Source organism: Eptesicus fuscus, chromosome 3 (assembly GCF_027574615.1).
Source record: "Eptesicus fuscus isolate TK198812 chromosome 3, DD_ASM_mEF_20220401, whole genome shotgun sequence".
NCBI lineage: Eukaryota > Metazoa > Chordata > Mammalia > Chiroptera > Vespertilionidae > Eptesicus > Eptesicus fuscus.
This window is the reverse complement of record NC_072475.1, coordinates 43,696,554-43,717,544: the sequence shown is the minus strand read 5'-3', so window position 1 is coordinate 43,717,544 and position 20,991 is coordinate 43,696,554. Positions and strand designations below refer to the sequence as shown.

The following is a 20,991-nucleotide window of genomic DNA, read 5'->3' as shown; positions in this document are numbered from 1 at the left end:
TATGTAATGTAAAGTCCAGGAAGACTTTTGTACTAAATGGTTATTTAAAGTAAACTTTCCATTTCCCAGAAAGTCTAGCATATTCTCTGAAGGTCCTTCAAACTGATGATTTACTGAATCATCTTAATTCTATCCCAACCCTTCTTACCATTGTACTGGGTAATATGGGACTGCAACCAACCAGAAGAGAGTAACACTAAAGACTATTTGAGGAAAGCATTAGTGTGGGTGGAGGAAATGCTGAGGGGTGAAAGTGGGAAAAGGTTTTCCAGTCGGCACAGATGGTGCTGCTCACCATATATCGACCTTTTCAGAGACAGGCTCATTTCGTATCACCTCTGGCGCCATCCATGCGACTGTGCCAGCAAAGGACATCTTGGTACTTTTATCGCTGAGTTCCTTAGAGGTTCCAAAATCTGAAATTTTTACTGCATCCGTGTGAGTCACTAAAACACTTTGAAAAGAAATAAGAGAACATCCAGATCATTAGTACTAATAAAAAACATGACTCAAATTGGCAACTGAAGACTTTGCTGCCCCCTATCTTGCAGAATTCAGCTTACCAGTTTCAATATTACTAGGACATTAGCGATACACTAGAAATAGCACCATTCATACTTGTGAGGCAGCATAGCATAGAGGGCTTTAAAAAAAAATAAAAATATATATATATATACATGTACACACACACACACACACACACACACACACACACACATATATATATGTATACACACACATATATATACACACACACATACACACACACATATACACACACATATATACACACACACATATATACACACATATATATACACACACACACACACATATATATATACACACACACACACATAATATACACACACACACATATACACACACACACATATACACACACACATACACACACACACACACACACACACACACACACACACACACACATATATATATATATATATTATTGATGTTTTTTAGAGAGAGAGGAAGGAAAAGGGAGAGAGAGAAACATTGATGTGAGAGAGAAACATTGATTGGTTGCCTCCTTTACACACCCCACCAGGGGACTGAACCTGCAATCCCGGGCATGTGCCCTGACTGGAATTGAACCTGTGACCTTCTGGTGCAAGGGATCATGCTCAACCAACTGAGCCACACTGGCCAGGGCCATAGTGGGCTTTTACATCTGGTTTTATCCTGCCTTCACCATTGTGTGAGCTTTGCCAATTTATTCAATTCTTCTACGCTATTTTTCTCATCTATGACATGGAGACAATTCAGTTCACAATATCTTAACCACAGTTTAAAAACGCAAAAAGATCTAAAAACAGTGTATAAGTATTTTTTCATATGTATAAAGCAAACACGCTTTATTTATCCCACTTTGTGTGCCTACCATAGCTTTTGCTACAGGTATATGAATGTGGCTGATTATAGGGTGCTGCCCCAGCCTTTGCTGGGGATGTAAGGTAATGAATGCACTGTTCCTGAAATCATCTGACTCCCAGAGTTTTGGATAAGGAATACAGGCCGGAAATTATGCCTCATAGAAATTTTGTTTTGAATTAAATGAGATAAGTAAAGCACACATGCTCAATAAATATTGGTTTCCACCCTGCCAGTCTCAGACAGCCCACTAAGAAAACACTTCTTTCAAAACACTCTTTAAATGATGGCCAGCTAAAATCATGCATGGGACCATGATACTAGGAAGTCGTTACATTAAAAGGCTAATAAGTATCCTGGGATTCCACTAACGATGAGGAAAAGCAGGAATAAATTTAAGCTTAAGTAGATTTACACAACTCATGTTTTACTTTTCACAGTAGTTATCTGAAATGTGACCTGGATAAACTGCTTTTGCCAGCTTTAAAGATGGTTATAACCTGGTACTAATACAACATAGTAACATCCTCACGCACTAGACTGAGTTCACTTGAAACAGCCTGTTTAGAACTTAGGAATGTCCATGAGTTAGGGTTTCAGAGGCTTAATGATCTAGAGACCTATTTTTAACAATAAAAAGGCTTAATACTCCAACAGTATCAGAGTCAAGGAGGTTAGAAAATAGTAAACTTGAACAATTTCAAAAACACAACTAAAAGACAAAAACGTCTACCACCCAGAACCACGGGAAAGCTGGCTGAGTGGAAGACTGACAACTAAGAACAGAAAGGAGCACAATCGCTGAAAAGCTGAGGTACGGAGGCACGCGAATCGGGCCGGTGGCGGGCGGCTGGGTGCGCGGCTTTTCTTCAACCCGCAGGGAGACAAGCTCCCGATCACTCTGAAATCCAGTTTCTGGGGACACTCGGGGGACCCAGACACCTACGGGGAGAAGCTGGACTCTCGGCCATCGGGTCGGAAAGTGAGAGTGACTTTTTTGCGGTGGTGCGCCCAGCAATCATTGTTTACTGCGCTGGACCGTGGGGCGCAGGGACTTGGAAACGGGAAAGGCAGAGACGGCTGACGGCAGCCATCGCTGTTGGCCCCAGCCTAGTGACGCCCTGAGACCCCGCCCAGCCCTGAGGCCCCGCCCTGAGGCCCCGCCCCGCACATTCTACAAACCCGCCCAGGCTCCACACAGCGGCTTTTACATATAAATGGCCTGTTCTGTGGCAGCTTAACCAACTGCAGCTCCAGACTGCTCCAAAACCGCCCAAGCAAAGGAGGAGAAAACTAGCCCTTGCTGTAGCTCCTGCTGGGGAACACACAGTACACAAGGGTACACCAAGAGTGTCCACCTCAAGTAACTGGGAGGCTGACCCGTTGAACCAATAGGACACCTAGAACACAAAACTACCCTACCAACTCAGGGAAGCAGAGAATATGAGAAGGCAAGGAAACAGATCACAAACCAAAGAAATGGAGGAGAACAAGCGACTGGACATAGAGTTCAAAACCACGGTTATAAGGTTTTTCAAGAATTTCATGGAAAAGGCCGATAAATTCAATGAGGACCAACTAGAAATTAAACATACACTGACTGAGATAAAAAATATTATACAGAGACCCAAAAGCAGACTAGAGGATTGCAAGAATCAACTCAAAGATTTGGAATACAAAGAGGCCAAGGACACTCCTCCAGAGAAGCATGAAGAGAAGAGAATTCAGAAAGTTGAAGATAGTGTAAGAAGCCTCTGGGACAACTTCAAGCGAACCAACATCAGAATTATGGGGGTACCAGAAGAAGAGAGAGAGCAAGATGCTGAAAACCTATTTGAAGAAATAATGAACGAAAACTTCCCCCACCTGATGAAAGAAATAGACTTACAAGTCCAGGAAGCGCACAGAACCCCAAACAAAAGGAATCCAAAGAGGACTACACCAAGACACATCATAATTAAAATGCCAAGAGCAAAAGACAAAGAGAGAATCTTACAAGCAGCAAGAGAAAAACAGTTAGTTACCTACAAGGGAGCTCCCATACGATTATCAGCTAATTTCTCAACAGAAACCATGCAGGCCAGATGGGAGTGGCAAGAAATATTCAAAGTGATGAATAGCAGGAACCTACAACCAAGACTACTCTACCCAGCAAAGTTATCATTCAGAATTGAAGGGCAGATAAAGACCTTCACAGATAAGAAAAAGCTAAAGGAGTTCACCACCACCAAACCAGCATTATATGAAATGCTGAAAGGTATTCCTTAAAAAGAGGAAAAAGAAGAAGAAAGATAAAAATTATGAACAACAAATACATATCTATCAACAAGTGAATCTAAAAGTCAAGTGAATTAAAAATCTGAGGAACAGAATAAACTGATAAACTTATTAGAATCAGAGGCATAGAATGGGAGTGGATTGATAATTCTCAGGGGGAAAGGGGTGTCTGTGTGGGGAGTATGGGAAGAGACTGGACAAAAATCATACACCTATGGATAAGGACAGCGGGGGGGGGGGGGAGGTAAGGGCAGAGGGGAGGTGGGAACTGGGTGGTGGGGAGATATGTGGGGAAAAAGGAGAAACAATTGTAATCTGAACAATAAAGATTCATTTAAAAAAAAAAGAAAATAGTAAACTTCTCAGCCTAGCTCCTCCCTTTTCTCTGCTTGAACCAGGGACTTCACATTTGCCCTGTCCCTGCCAATGTCAAAAAGCTATTTATCAAATAGCTCAGTGCTTGTACTTGCTTTAGAATACCTTCATCCACATCCATGCCCTGGTTTTTCACCTGCTATGTAAAATTCACATAACTTAGGAATTTTGATTTAATGGTGCTAGTGTTGGTGGAAATGTGTAAGGATGAAAGTATCATGGGCTATTTGTGATAATTGGAGAATTGATGGTATCATAAACCATGAGAGTCAGAAAAGGTGATAAACCCCTAAGGGGAAAAACACCAGAAACTTCCCTTTTGCCTCTTTTGTATTGCTCATTATAGGACACTAGAGGCCCAGTGCATGAAATTCCTGCACGGGTAGGGTCCCTAGGCCTGGCTGGCGATCAGTGCTGATCTGTGGGGTAACCAGCTGGGTAACCGCCCCGCCGATCTGGGCCTGCGGGCTGGGGGCAGCTCCTGCATTGAGTGTCTGCCCCTGGTGGTCAGTGTGCCTCATAGTGACTAGTTGTTCCGCCAGTGGTTCTGCTGTTTGGTCGATTTGCATATATAGGGTTTTATATAGACAGATGACGAGAGGGAATGGACATGGGAGGGACCAGAGAAGATATGATTTTGGAACTTTTGTGAAATCTCTGAGACAAAGGTCACACAGCCTAAAGACTTAAAGTGGGTAATAAAATCTCTCTTTACAGCCAGACTGATCTTTTTTTTTTTTTTTTTTCAAAATTATCTTGGAACCCAAAGAGGCCAAGGCTGCAGGGGTTCAGGGTGGTACTGATAACAGAGGGAATGCTTACTGGGTAACCAACTTACTCTAATCTTTAAGTGAAGCAGTTAAAGAGAGCAGTGTGTGACTGCTATATATTCTACATATTCCTAACTTCCTTTTCTAAAATTAATTCTCAAGGAGAACAGGTGATTCAAAAGCAGACCATTCAAAGAGGCCTTTGGCAAGTATATTATGTGTATGTAGTGGATAACAAAAGCTTCCATATAGACAGAAGGAATGAACACTATATAATAAAGTTATTTGCAAGTAAATCAAGAAGGAGGTTGTTCAGTGAGCTAACAATGGTAATAAACATTATTGAGAACTATGGTGATAATTAGAGTTCCTTTGAAGTTTATAATCAAGACTGATTTATATCTTCCATGGAGAAGAGGCAGGATTCCTTGTGAATCCCTCACCTTCACATGATGATTTAGGAAGCAGTGATCTTTGATCGAAAAGTTCTGTGTTCAAGTCCTAGCTCCATGACTTTGGGCTCTGAGCCCTAGTTTCTCTTATATAAAATAAAAATAATGATACTTGTCACATCTATCCCACACAGTTTTTGCAAAGATTAAAGCAGATGTGATCATGAATATAAAAATGTTGTAAATTATAAAAGCACACGCAAAAAAGATTAATCCTTTTCTGCTTCTCCAAACCAAAATGTGATGAGAAGTGATAAGAGTGTTTAGAAATAGAAGCAACAGTGAAATATACAATTTTATCAATTCCTTTATGCAATTTGAGGAACTGAATAAACACTCCTCTTAATGTGGTTATTAGTAGCCAAGGAATCATTTTGAAAACAGAGGTTACTAGAAACAGCTTTGCTTCTCTTAAATAATCAGTTTGTATTTTTCTTATGGACACTGTGAACCTTATAACTATTTCTTTATTTCTTTGCTTAGACTTTAGGACACTCAATGCCAAATATGGAGTCCACCTCTACACCACATCGGTAGAGAATCTCATGGTATACATTTTGTGAACAAGCTTTAGTTCTAACATTTTTATTTATTCTTTGCCTCTGTTTCTTATTCATTCACTTTTACCTGACTGTATTAAGTGCATTTCTGAAACTCAGTTTTAAAAAGTGTTTTTCTGGAAACACACAGGAAAACATCAAATCAAGCCTCCAAGTGAGGAAGTTTGGCATTAATTATTCAAAATGATTAATTATTCAGATAATGAATTGTTTCATAATTGTACAGTTATAACGCAACAAAAAGGGAAAACTAGTGTCAGGTGCCTGAACATATCTGCCGTCTACATCAGTAAGTAGGTCAATAATAATCCAAAAGATACACTAATAGCATTGCCCACTGTACTGACTTAAGCTGAACCAAAAGTATCATGTCTGAAAACTTCAACTAAGGTTGATGGAATTCCTTATTTCAAAGCAATAAAACAAAATGGCTGAAAGATTAGCTCCAGTACTCACTTAGGTGATTTGAGATCACGATGAATAATTTTGTGAAGGTGCAAATAATTCATTCCACTCGCGATTCCTGTGGACCAGTCTACTAGCAATCGAGGCGTGATCTTCCTGCCCGCTCGCAAAACCTCGTAGAGTTGTCCATGGGCACAGTATTCCATGATGATACAATAACATGGGGCCTGAGTACAAACACCCCTTTCAAGAAAACACAAGCATGTATATAATACACACAAACACACAAACATACATGTATACCTATTTATAGCTTAAGAGTATTTTGCCCTAGCCAGTTTGGCTCAGTGGATAGAGCATCGGCCTGGGGACTGAAGGGTCCTGGGTTCGATTCCGGTCAAGGGCATGTACCTTAGTTGCAGGCACATCCCCAGTAGGGGGCGTGCAGGAGGCAGCTGATCGATGCTTCTCTCTCATCGATGTTTCTATCTCTCTAACCCTCTCCCTTCCTCTCTGTAAAAAAATCAGTAAAATATAATTTAAAAAAAGAGTATTTCATAAATTTAATCACTAAGACCAATTCTCTATCCAAATTATTTTTTTACATGCATATAGATAATCATTCCTGATTCTTAAATTAGCATTAAAACCCTTTAGTCTACAGGTTTTCTCTACTATGCATAGCAACAATTTTAGTTTTGTTTTGTTCAGTCTGGGTATCTACGTGCTATGCTATATCTGGTGCTTTTCTGAGGGGACATTCCATTCTGGGACAAAGAGCACCCTTTCCTGAGGCTTTCTGTGGGCTGGATATTGTGTTGTTTTGATTAAGAATAATTTAAATAGCTTCCTTTTAGAATTACATAGAGGGTTTTATACATAGTGTGCAGAAACAGAATTCAAATAAAATATTGCTATTTTTACTATTATTTTGTTGAATTCTAAGTTACTCAAATTTAAGACTGGCTAGCTAGATGGAGGATCAGAGAAAAAGAATCATTTTTCTTTTAAAAAATATGTTTTTATTGATTTCAGAGAGAGTAAGGGAGAGGGAGAAATGGATAGAAACATCAATTAGAGAGAATCATTGGTTGGCTGCCTCCTGCACACCCCCTACTGGGGATCAAGCCAGAAACCTGGGCATGTACCCTGCCTGGGAATTGAACTGTGACCTCCTGGTTCATGGGTCGACACTCAATCACTGAGCAACACAGTTGGGCTCAATTTTCTATTTTATATGTCTCATTATTGGTGTGTACAACTGAAACTAATATAATATTGTATGTCAACTGTAATTAAAACATAAAGAATTATTTAAATAAATTTAAAAAGAAGTTAAAAAAACTTAAAAATTTTTTCTATAATATATAGTCTTTGAAAAAATTTCTGTTTAGAATAAAAATAGCATTACACAATGTGTTATATATCCATACAGCCTGTATTTCCATCAATTCTTACGTCTTCCATGAAGCCTTTCCTGATCATTCCAGCCCAAAGATCTTTCTCTTCTCTCAATTCCAATGCTACATAGCAGCCATTAGTTTTCAGATGCGATCTGATATAGATTACAGGCTCATTGAAGGGAAAGGTTTCCAAGTTCTCATCTGTCTACCACAAGGCCTAGACATTCACAGCAAGCCCTTGACAGATAGTTCTTAACTTTACCTTAACTTTCTTTGATGATCAAACCTTCACACGAACACGTGCAGAGGCCTGGGGTAGGAGGAAGGGCACTAACATGAAAGAACATCTTCTATTTGTCAGGCATGTTTACATGTTAATTTAATTGTTTTATTTAGTCTGCTCCAAACCACTGTAAGATAGATATTATCTTTTCCATTTTTTATAGGTAATGTTCAGAGAGGGACAGTGACTTGTCTTAGATCAGACAACTAACGAGTGACAGTGGGATTCAAATCTGCCTGTTTAACTTCAAAGCCATGCTCTTTCCACTCGAACACCACACTGCCTCTGTTATCCTCCATAACTGCAGGATAGACCAGCATATTGGGGATTTCTATATTAATACTGTTACCTTATAGAAGTGGGAATAGTCATATTAATTCTAGTTCACAGTTTGGTTCAGAGGATGAGAAAAGAGAAAAAAAGTCACCGTCTGGAATTCTCTGTGTCCCATCCTTAATGGTATGTATGTATGCCTCCTTTAAAACTTTCCAGAGTAGTTATTGAGAGCAGTCTACCTGCAAGGAACCCAGCTAAATTCCTTAGCCAGCTCTCAATTCATGTCCTATTTCGTAGGCTGCTATAGGTGATGAAAGTTATTAGAGGCCATGATGGGCCCGACTGGCATGGCTCAGTGCTTGAGCATCAACCTATGAACCAGGAGGTCACAGTTCAATTCCAGGTCAGGGCTCATGCCTGGGTTGAGGGCTTGATTCCCAGTGTGGGGTGTGCAAGAAGCAGCCAATCAATGCTTTTATCTCATCATTGATGTTTCTATCTCTCTTCCTCTTCCTTTCTCTCTGAAATCAATAAAAATATATATAAAAAATAGAGGCCATGATGGCTTGTAATCACGTGAAAGTCTTACAACAATAGCAGGTTATAAAGAAATTAAAGAATTAGTCTTCATTTTCCCTGCTCTGCTGTGCCTGTCAAATGCCACAAAGCTATTTCTATTACTCTCCATCATTTTCTAAGCTACCCAAAATTTTCATCTTGATTTTCAGTGGAAACATTTTTTCAAGTTTTTGTTATTGACTTGTAGGAAACCTCATGGAGCAAGAATGTATGGCAACTACAAACAGACTTTAATTTTCATCACAGAGAAATAATGAGTAAGGCGGGAATAATGTAATATGCTTAAGGATATCAAAATACATATTTGATTGAAGTTATTCAGAATCCTGTTCAACTATGTTTTAACTTGTCACAAATGTAGACAGAAAGGGCCTAATGGTGATATGTATGCGTTTTTCATCTTTCCCGACTGACGAATGAGAAGTAATCATTCCATCAGCCCTATACTATGACAAGGCCCTTACTTGCTATAAATAACTGCTCTATAATCACTTCTAATTGCTACCTTTTCTTCCCCTTGGCACTCAATTCCATTAGGAACAGTCAGACTGGGTTTTCTTAAAAGACCGCTTTAAGAAATTGGAAGGAAAAAGAATACAGTATTCTTTCCTTGCTCTTCCCCTTCTGTACATGGTTCTTATTTCAAAAGAAGCTGTAAGCACCGAAATCAGTATCCAGAGAGACGTACTAAAATCTAATCTTGCCTTCATGTCTTCCAGATGGTCCTGAATGATTCATTGGCCAAGCAACACATGGCACAGATAGCTGCAAACATAACACTGCACAATGCCTCAAGAGCATGGTGTAATGGGCCGGGGACACAGTCTCGCTATTGTGTCCATGTAGAGGTAAAGACTATTCAAGGATCTTCAGCCTAAAGAGTTGGGCACAAGCATGGTAATATTTGTCCAAAGAGTCAGAGAGTGAGGTGGGAGGAAAGACTGAGAAGAAAAAGGAACAAAGCTTCTCATACCCATCCACTTAGGACACAAATTCTACATGGAAAGCCCTCTTACCTGGAAGATACAGCCGATTTCATTTCAGGAGGCCAAAAGGCTTGCTAATCTCTGCCTCAAACCTAAGCTTCAAGGTTTAGTTAAATGGAAGCTCTACCTTCCATTTAGAATGATGTAGCATAGTGGGAGTGAAGATCCTCTTGGTGAAGTAAAATGAAAGAAAGAAGTGAGTTTCTGGTAGCCTGCTTAAAAAGAATTCTCTTGCCCTGCCAGTTTTTCTCAGTGGTTAGAGCATCGGCCTGCAGACCTAAGGGTTGAGGGTTCATTTCCCAGTGAGGCGCATGCACCTCAATTGCAGGTTCTATCCCTGGCTCTGGGCCCATGCAGGAGGCAACCAGTCAACGTGTCTCTCTCACATTGATGTTTCTCTCTCTCTCTTTTTTTTTCTCTCGCTCTCCCTCCCTTCTCGCCCCTTCCATTCTCTCTCTAAAGATCAATGAAAAAAAATATCCTCGGTGAGGATTAAAAACATAAAACCCTCTTATTGTCTTTTGAAATGATCATCTTTGGAAAGATTAGAATTGGTCTCTAGAGCATTTTGTTTTAGTCTCACATGCAACTAGGGCTACCAGTAATAGAATCACTAGAGAGAGTGGAAGGGAGAGGGAAGCGGGGAGAGAGAAACATTGATGTGAGAGAGACAAGACACATGGATTGGTTGCCATCTGCACGTGTCCCAACCTGCACTTGTCCTGACTGGGCTGGGGATTGAACCCCAACCCAGGTACATGCCCTTGACTGGGAATTGAACCTGTGACCATTCAGTGTGCAGGCCGATGCTCTAACCACTGAGCATGTTGGCCAGGACAATGCTTCTCTTTTTTTTATACCCATTTCCCTTTCCATAAGGGATCTTGAATCAAAACAGCCTTAATACTCATTTAAACTCATTCTACAAAACCTGTATCTAAGATTTCTATTTCTTACTTTGGGGATGTGGTTCCAACAAAAAAATTATCACATCACATGTTTATTTTTATAATGAGAATTTTATCAAGAGAGGCTCCCTCTTGGAGGCTGGGAGAAATTCCTTCTAGTTTAGGGAAGGGGGATTTATAAGTTATTCCATTTTTAACTGTAGCCTCATTGGTCATATTATTTTCATATCCTATATAATAAAAGCCTAGGTGGCGTCATGTGTGACGTCATCACAAGATGGCCACCACAAGATGGCCGACAGGAGAGGGCAGTTGGGGGCAACCAGGCCTGCAGGGGAGGGCAGTTGGGTACGACCAGGCTGGCAGGGGAGGGCAGTTGGGGGTGACCAGGCCGGCAGGGGAGTTGGGGTGACTAGGTTGGCAGGGGAGGGCAGTTGGGGGCGAGATAAGGCCTGCAGGGGAGGGCAGTTGGGGGGGGGGGCCAGGCCTGCAGGGGAGGGCAGTTGGGAGTGATGAGGCCTGCAGGGGAGGGCAGTTAGGGGCGACCAGGCTGGCAGGGGAGGGCAGTTGGGAACGATCAGGCCAACAGGGGAGCAGTTAGGGGGCGATCAGGCTGGGAGGCAGAAGCGGTTAGGGGCAATCAGGCAGGCAGGCAGGTGAATGGTTAGGAGCCAGCAGTCCTAGATTGTGAGGGGCAACCAAATGACTGAACAGCAGGCTGTGTGGGGCAACCAGGCCAGCAGGGGGGGGCAGTTAGGGGTGACCAGGCCAGCAGAGGGGGGCAGTGAGGGATGACTAGGCTGGTGGGGGGGGCAGTTAGGGGTTACCAGGCTGGCGGGAGGGGGGGTGGTAAGGGGCAACCAGGCTGGTGGGGGGCAGTTGGGGGCAACCAGGCTGGCAGTGGGAGCAGTTAGGGGTGATCAGGCAGGCAGACAGGTGAGAAGTTAGGAGCCAGTGGTCCCAGATTGTGAGGGTACAGGCCGGGCTGAGGGACACTGGGCCTCTAGTATACATATAAAGAAGTTCGCCGAGACTGGTTTGGCTCAGTGGATAGAGCGTCGGCCTGCGGACTCAAGGGTCCCAGGTTCGATTCCGGTCAAGGGCATGTACCTTGCTTGCGGGCACATCCCCAGTAGGGGGTGTGCAAGAGGCAGCTGATTGATGTTTCTCTCTCATCGATGTTTCTAACTCTCTATCCCTCTCTCTTCCTCTCTGTAAAAAATCAATAAAATAAAAAAAAATATATAAAGAAGTTCTACTTTCTATACTTTCAGCCCACCTAAAAGCTATCTTTCCTATTCTTCACTTTGCCTATTCTAAAGCCACTCACCATTCATTTGTTCAAACCTAAGGCAAACTTTGAAGGCTGGTAAGAGATGGAACTCAAGGCAGAAGGAATTGCACATATTTAGAACTCAGCACTGCTAAATTTGGTGATTTCCACAAATTTGCCTTTGGGTCTCCCCCTTTTGCTAGGGATCCCTGAAAATATTGTGAAAATAATGGTCTAAACTATAAAGATCTTGAAAACAACTACTTTGTGAAATGAAAATAGCACATAACTTGCTATCACCAATAACTCTGTGTCATTACATTTAGAAAGCTGAGTATTTGGCATTTCTTAAAAAGCCACCTAGCAAGCAACGAGGCAGGGAGAAATACTCTGAAGGTATCTGTTTTACAAGTTAATATTTAATAAGAAATGCTAATAGAAACTAATAAAAAGCACATCTATTACACAGGGACTAATTGTTCTCTGTTCACTTAGATGTTAGCTTTGTTTTCTTAACTGAGCTTTCGGATGTTCAGGTTATCTGTCATCCTATTGATAATGGAGGTTGATGGGCAGATCTGGCTGCTTGGCAAGAATCCACTTTCTCTCTCTCTGCCCCATCTGCATCCTGTCCAAGCAGGGCATCCTCTGGCAAAAATAACTTCTATATTATAAACTCCTTAAAGACATGACTCTAATTTAATAGTTCTTTGATACCCTACCAAAGCACCTAGCACAGTGCTCAGTCTATAGCATGGTCTTAACATGTCTTTCAAAGCAGGAATTTATGTATATATTGGGGGAAAGAAAATCTATTTCTTAAAAAAGAAAAAAACAACACACAACAAAAGCCTGGACCTACTTGAAAGCGATGATGTTAGGATGTTTCAACTTCCTCAAATGCTTGATATCCGTCTCATTCTGTTCTCTCACTTTCTTGATGGCCACCTCCTCCGCTCGGAACTTGCCCAGGAAGACAGCTCCTTGGGCTCCACTACCCAGCCACTGCAGCTCTGAGATCTCCTCAAATGGCACTTCCCAGGTATCTAGGCACACAAATGAGAAACAAGCTTAAAAAGATTTTGGAATTTGCTAGGGATCATTCCACAAGGCCACTCCAAAGGTATCAACTTTACCATGCCCCAAAATGATTCCACCCTTTGTCTCCCACCTGGTAACTCACCAAAGGTGAAATCTTTCTATGTGCTTTGATACTATAGATTAGATATTCCCATGAGTTAGTCTGTATCAACTTTTAATCAGTGAAATCAAGCAGATCATAGATCTCCAATATACTCTCCTCCAAACAAAACATACAGGGTGTCCCAAAAGATGTATATGCACACTTTGAATAATTATAAAGGCAGTGTTTATTAAAATACATTTCATTTTCAAAATTGAGCTATCAGCTGTTAAAGTGTGAATACAATTTTTGGGGACACCCTGCTTACTCCCTTCTCTGCGCTTCAAGCTTGCATGTTCAGTCGATTCCACTGTCTCTACACCACTATCCCTACCCCATCACTCATTAAAAGTGTTGTTTTATTCTTCTTAAAATTTCTAGTCAGGTGCTCAATTAATTCTTGCTGAATGAATTTTCAATGATACTCACCTAACAATCTAATTATGTATAATACCTGATTAGTATTTACCTTTTATTTAGTAGTTTCTATATGCCAGACACTAGTATACTGTTTTACATGTCTCATGTGTTTAATCCTTACAACAATCCTACAAGTTCAGCCTTATTATGGTTATTTAAAGATGAGAAAACTCTTTAGGGGTAAAATGGTAAGTGGCAGAATTGGGCCTAGAACTCTAGAATTGGCAGATTCCAGGGACAGTGCTTTTCTACTATACCGCATTGCCTCTCGTGCAGTAACTAAGAGTGTCATTAGTCATGATATCTATATATATAAAAGCCTAAGCGACCAAACAATCGAACGACCGGTTGACCAGTCGCTATGATGTGCACTGACCACCAGGGGGCAGACGCTCAACACAGGAGCTGCCCCTGGTGGTCAGTGCACTCCCACAGTGGGAGCATCGCTCAGCTGACTGACGGGCGCCAGAAGTGGGGCCCACGGTTGGTTAGCGCTGCTGTGACAGCGTGAGCCTCTCTTGATCGGGATTGACTGGGCGCAAGCCCATGACAGGTGCAGTGGGGCTGGGATGTATGGGAGCAGCAGACGGGAGTGGCAGGTGGCATTGGACTGCCAGTTTCTGCCCGATCCTTGCACGCTACGCTGAGGAACCCCACCGGTGCACAAATCCATGCACCGGGCCTCTAGTATTTACTAAAATAGATATTTACTCTTATAGTTCTCATATTTTCATGTTTCTCTCTTTATAGAGTTTTATTTTTATTTTTGGTACCAAAAAATGTAACAGAGGTTATTTCTAAGTGGTGGTATTATTAGTGATTCATATGGTTCTTTATCCTTTTCTGCATCAAACATTTTTAACTATAAGTATATAATACTTTTATAATGAATTAAATGCTGTTTGAGATAAAGCACTTAAAAAGCCAATCAATATGTGCTTTAATCTTGTGAAACTTAAAAGGAAGAATATAATCCATTAATCCTTCTCCTTGTCCCCCTTTTGCCAGTGCATCATCACTGCACTGGTAAGAAATGAACATCAAAGAGCCAGGAGCCCCACGGAGTGAGGGGAGGATGATGACAACATTAAAGGTTATGAGAAATTCTTGTTGGATTACTGATCACTAAAAGGCTGCCATTTAGAGAACACTGAACAAGGTAGTGTTGAGGTGGCTTTGAAGATATTCTGGTCTTGAAAGCAAATCAACTCACCATTTGCCATGTGAAGCAAGAGCAGAAAGAGTTCATCAGTCTCCAGAAGGGAACTACATTTCCCTCTTCTCTAATTTTCTCCACTTTAGGAGAAAAGAAATTCTGTAGGCTCTTAATAAAATGGCTTCTCATTACAATGGTTAAAACATGACCTTCCAAATGTAACTATGTAGAGCAGAACATATTATAGTGAGGGTGGTTTATATCATGGGCATTCGTCCCATTCTGCTGATATCAGCAGTATTTAAAGGTTTCTATGCTATTGAAAGGGACTATATGCTATATATCAAAGCAAATCTCTAAAGTACAAATAACTCACAAATAAGAAATCACCTAAGGAACAAATAATATCAAATGCGATTAGGGAGAAAGCAGTAAGTTATAGACTTGACTGCTTTCAATATCTTTCTGGCTTCTAATGACTGATAAGTATTAAGTGGCTCAAGCAGTCTCACTTCCGTCCCCACGGGCTTATTCGTGCAGCACACACAGGCGCAGACATTGAAGCATACTCTAAGACAGTTTTACTGTTCGGGTCAGTGAAGAACTACTAGCAAACACGGTGTCATTGGGACCATCCTGAGGGCGGAATAAGGTATTATTACAGGATATGGGGCAAGAGCATAACTGGATAATATTTCTCTGAATAACTTTATAAAAGCCCAAGTTACCCTAATTTTTAATACAATAGCTCTTAAAATTAGACAATCTTTAGGTGTCTTTTTTTCCTATCTACTCAATCTTTATTTACTGTTAAATACTAGAAAATTAGAAAATACCAGAAAAAACACCTATTTTATCTGATATCCCATCCCATACTCAGTTTTCATCTTCTCTTTTAGTCTTTGTTCACATGTATACAGCTATGTAAAAGTTGTATATGATGCATAATTTTTTCTTTTTCATGTATTATGTATTCCCCATGTATTTATATAATTTTTATTTTAAGCTTTAATAGTTGTTTACTATATCCTCATCTTTTTTTGGTACTTAAATATTTCCATCTTTTTGTTTCCTAATTTAAATTTGAAATTAAAACACTTTTTTCTTTCTTCATAATTACTTCCTCAAACTCAATCCTTAAAGAGTACAGTTTCCTGGCTCTTGGTATACATTCCAAATTGCTACCCAAAAGGATTTAGCTTGTTTTTGCTGACAACAGCAATGTATGTTCCTTTTATAACAACTTTGCCAACCACGAATATTGCCAATTATTTTTTGGTGCTAACTTAATTAGATATAAAATACTATTTAATGTTTGTACTACTTTAATTGTCAGCAATGTGGAATATTTCCTTTACATTTGCTTACTATGCACATCTATTTTGTATGAATTGTCAAATTTATCCTTTGTCTATTTATCTAGTTTGGTTTGTAGTTCTCATAAATTTGAAGGAACTTCCTCTCTATTTCTTTGAAAACATGAAGATAATTTTTTTTTTACAAAAGCCCTTTTCTTTTATTATTTTTTTGAACAACATATTTTTGTGGTTGCCTGAAATTTTCTTTGTAATGTCTTCTACTGGCTATTCTATCTTCTAAGAGTTGATCTATAGTTGATTTTTAAAAACTTTAACCTTTACATCCATCTGGAGTTTAAGTAACTCTTTCTTTTTATATCATTTTATAATGCTTACATTGTAATTTATTATATTTTAAATAAATAATGCCTATTATTAATTTTTTTTTTCTTTTTTAAAAATCCTCACATAAGGATGTTTTTATTGATTTTAGAGACAGAGGAAGGGGGGAGAGAGAGAGAGAGACATCGATGTGAGAAACATCAATTAGTTGCCTCCTATATGTGCCCCGACTGAAGATCAAACTCACAACTATATATGTGTCCTGACCAGGAACAGAACAGTGCAACCATTCTGGTGTGTGGGACGACACTCAACCAACTGAGTCACCTGGCCAGGGTGTATTATTAAGTATTTTTATAAAATGAGAAATAAATAAATTGTCACTCAAATACCAAAAGTTGAGGATATTATAATAAGGAATAAAGTATTCCTCTACCATCAGTAGCTCATGCCTATGTTATTCAGCCAAGTGTTAATTAATATGGAAAAATAAAGGAGATAGCATTGGTATTCAAGGACACAGAGTGCAAAATAAAATAATATTTCAACTACCTTCGCATCAATCTTTTTACTAGAACTGATTACCAAAAGTAAAATGGATGGATGTGATTTAGTGCTCTTGTCCCAAAGTCCCTGTCAATACCTAGTAAGGAGGCAAGGGACAGAAGAATGGCAGGAAAAAAAACCAAAGAGCAACAAGAATGTGAAAAATTGGGGGCCTAGATCATTGATGAACGAGATCACTATCCTCATAATAATGGAAATTGGCTGTGCTCCCTCCAGGGTTAGCCCCAGACTTTCTGCTGCTTTTACATCTGTCCCTGGTACTCTTCCCAGCTTTTATCTTCTCTCTGACACAACACTATGACTACTATCTTAATTCCAATATCCACCAGGATTCTTAAGACAGAGAAAAAGCCACATGCCCACCCACTTTAATGCATAAGTTCTCCTTTGTTTATTCAGACATGCCTACGATAATACTTGTTTTGAGACTGGGAATTATTTGGAAATAAAAGATTTCAATGACACATAGTGCTACCTTACTTGGACTTCACCACCAACAAACTAAATGGCAGATGAGGACATAATTCAATTTTTTTTTAAATCTAGTGAAATTTCCTCATAAGTACCAACCACAGGGGCACATCTGTTACACGAGCTATCCCTTGGTTGACTGTAATCCAGGATTAAAGATAATCTCCCTGATCCCAGGCTGACAAGGAAGAAACGCTTAGTTTCTGGCTAGCAAATCTCTTTCACAGCCCACGGCAACACCAGCCCACAATAGGATATCTCATCATCTGCTGAAGAGTTAGGCAGCTGCTGGGTCCTTGTAAGCTTAAACTGACCAGGCCTGTTTCTTATTTATTCCGGCAATAATCCTTTCTGAAAGTCACATAATCAATTGGAAGACAAATTAAATACAAGTTTATAGAACAATAAAAAAATTTAAAGGCTCCTTTTCACAAACACAGAATGTGACTTTTATACCTTTTATATGTCTAAACTTCAACGTTGCGTTTGGATCCTGAGACCTTCAATTTTACCACCAAAATAATTATGAGACTGGACAAGTTAAGACCCTAAAAACCAAACATAGTTTATAGCATAAGCAGATATTTGTAGGTTTTGTGTCTATTCAAAGAGGGAACTTAAAAAAAATAATTACTTAAGGGTTGTTATCTCTAGATTGTGGGATGACAGGTCATTTTTATTTTCCTCTTTGTGCTTATCTTTATTACCAATTAAAAAAAAAAAGACTGTTTAACATAGGAGTTTGCAGCTTTTGTGTGACAAGGAATGCTTTTTTAATTTCCTTGAAAACTTAAGATCATGGGGTGTGGGGGGAGGGTGGAATGTGCAGAGTATGGGGATATGTATGAAAAAGAGAGAGATACAGACAGACAAACAGACAAACAGACAAAATCCAGGTACTGACAAAGAATTTCTGCATGGAGCTCAAATGGAGTCTGACAAATCCTGAAAAGTACACCTGGAATTGAGGATCTACCAGTAGATTCCAATATACTTATGGGGAAGAAGTATAGAGGGAGAGGTTGGTATGGTTTAGGATGAGTATTGCACAAATAGGAGAAACAGAATGCATGAGAAAAGTGGTTACTGGCGACTAATGTCAACTGGCTGTTGTGGAGAAGCTGTCAACAGTCCTGATAAAAGAGAAGAATATATTTTAAGGGAGGGCCACAGAGTCCAATATTCATTATAAAAGAAATAAAACAGAATCTTATTTCTGGTCCATATTTTTCCCTTCTAAAATTTTAAATGAGAGATCTCATAACAACTGATTCATTTACACAAGGCTACAAAGATGTGTATCAAAGGCCTTAAAAGCAACAAACCCTTTGAACCCAACCATTCCTCTTCTAGGAATTTATCCTAAGGAGTAATCAAAGATATGTGCAAAAATTAAGTAATAGACAGATGTTCATTGCAGTGTGACTTATAATCACCAAAAATAGCAAACAAATTGCCAAGTAATAGAGGGTTGCTTAAATAAATATTGGCATGTTCACATGATTTAATATTATGCAGCCACTAAAAATGATGCTGACAAAGTATATTTGATGATATGGAAAAAGTTCACCTTATGAAGTGAAAAACAGTATGACTCTATTTGCTTTTAAGGCACACATACACACACAAAAGGACTAACGTAATATATACCAAAAACATTAATGGTGGTTATTTGCAGGATACTGGGATCACAGATTATTTTAACTTTTTTTGGGGGGGGTGGAGGTGGGGGGGGAACTTACCTGTATGTCCCAATTTTTCTACATATATTACTTTTGCTATCAGAAATAAAATGTTCTTTTAAAGAACATAAATGAAGTTATAAAGAACACTAGGGCCATGTGTTCTCTTTACTTCAGAACCATCATGCTGGAATTAGAATACATGAATATATGTGCTACACAGTGATGGGAGTTAAAATTTTACTTTTTAAAAAGCAAGGGTATCTAGAAATAATGATGTATCTCAAGAATGGTTAGATATTTTATCTTTCCTCAAACTGTGGGCTCCCTGTACCTTGACTGAAAGAAATAAATTCCTTTTATGACACCCTCAGGTGGGCTTGCCATCATCAGGGGCAGTACCATGTGGCTTCCATCTGGTTTGGGATCAGTCCAGTGGCCATCAGACTTTTTGATTGGCCATCAATAAAAAATTTGAAATATGCAAATATTATGTGGTTTATTTATAAATTAGATACCTTCACTTTATGAAAATACCAAAAACTATATGAAAACACATGTGAAAATAGAAAGTTAAAATGATGAGATGAAAGGAAGAGAAACTCTAACATTTTCTTCTTATAACACCATGGATTGTCTTATCTGTACTCTACTCTGGACACCATTGGATTGGACAATCACCAAAGATGGGCTTCGACCAAAAAAATCCAACCGAATGTGAATCTGTTCCATTCAGTAGGTCTATGGGAAACTGATGTGGGTATTCACTAGGCACTAGTTCTTTAATTTACCCACAGGCCAAAGGTTATGCAGTTAGTGATGATGGTGTCTTTACACAAGAAATACCTTCCAGGTCTATATGATAGCTTACCTTGCTGCTGTAATTTGTAATCAGTGGAATACGCCTTCCCAATGATATTCCATACCGGCCTTAAGCATCCAAATAGTCCTTCAAGAAACCCACCACTGCCGTTGCCCGACCTGCTGAACTGAATCTTGATGTCTTCTGTTCCACTCATGCTCTCTCCATCTACAGGGTTGCTGTTCCCCTGAGACACAGCCATTTCCGATTCATCTTGTTCCCTTAGCTGAAGAACGCTGTTCTCAAACTGGTCCCTGGAATCCTCGCTCACACTTGTCAACACTGTTGTGGTGATGGGGCTGTTCATGCCCTCCGTTAGCTCGGTTTGCACCACCCCCTTGTCCTGCTGGTCCTTGAGGAGCTTGGGTGAAGGGTGGCTCCCCACGGGTGGGAGTTCATCTTGCAGTCCATTGAAGGTTTTGTTTTCACTCAAGGGTAAGTGTGGGGAGGAGGAGCAGCTCAGGTGCTCCTGAGGGTCGGCCATCGTGCCATGAGTGTGCCTGAGGCCCTGAGATGACACTCAGAGGATTATCTGAATAGAGTCCTGATGTAAGAGAGGGCTCCAAAACCTGGGGGAACAGGAGGAGGACATGAGATCACCCTTTCTTCAGTCATCCACACTACACTTCTGTTTAGAATAATAAAAACACTGAAACAATGAGGTTAGTTAAACAGTGGTGCATATCCACATGATGGAATATTGTGCAGCAATTAAAAATCATGCTGAGGAAGAGCATTTACTCACATGAGAAAATTCATGACATATTAATATAAAAACACATTAGAACAATATATTTAACATAAACTGTTTCAAATATATTTAAAAGGATACATAAACACATATACAAGAAAAAAGACTGAAAGGATATATCCAAAGAATTAACAATAGTTAATTCCAGGTGGTTAGATTGAGGGGGTGGTGGTGGTTATATTGTCATATTTTTTGAGATATTCCAAGCATTCTGCATTAATACAGTATGTTGCTATAGACCCACTGTTTGTGTCCCTCCCAAATTCATATGTTGAAACCCAATGCCCATAGTGTTGGTGTTTGGTGGTGGGGTCATAAGG

The 20,991-nt window shown here is 39.8% G+C and overlaps 1 protein-coding gene across 1 annotated transcript in view; it reads right to left on the bottom strand.

The window, feature by feature from the left end:
* Positions 1–20,404, bottom strand: part of MAP3K13 (mitogen-activated protein kinase kinase kinase 13) — a 46,715-nt gene extending 26,311 nt beyond the window's left edge. Inside the window, exons 1-4 of the mRNA XM_054713805.1 lie at positions 19,930–20,404; positions 12,802–12,985; positions 6,283–6,474; positions 296–454 (exon numbers count right to left, since the gene is read on the bottom strand). Coding sequence (XP_054569780.1) covers positions 296–454; positions 6,283–6,474; positions 12,802–12,985; positions 19,930–20,404 — 1,010 coding nt within the window. The remainder of the gene's footprint in view (positions 1–295; positions 455–6,282; positions 6,475–12,801; positions 12,986–19,929) is intronic.
* Between the last annotated feature and the right edge of the window lie 587 nt (positions 20,405–20,991).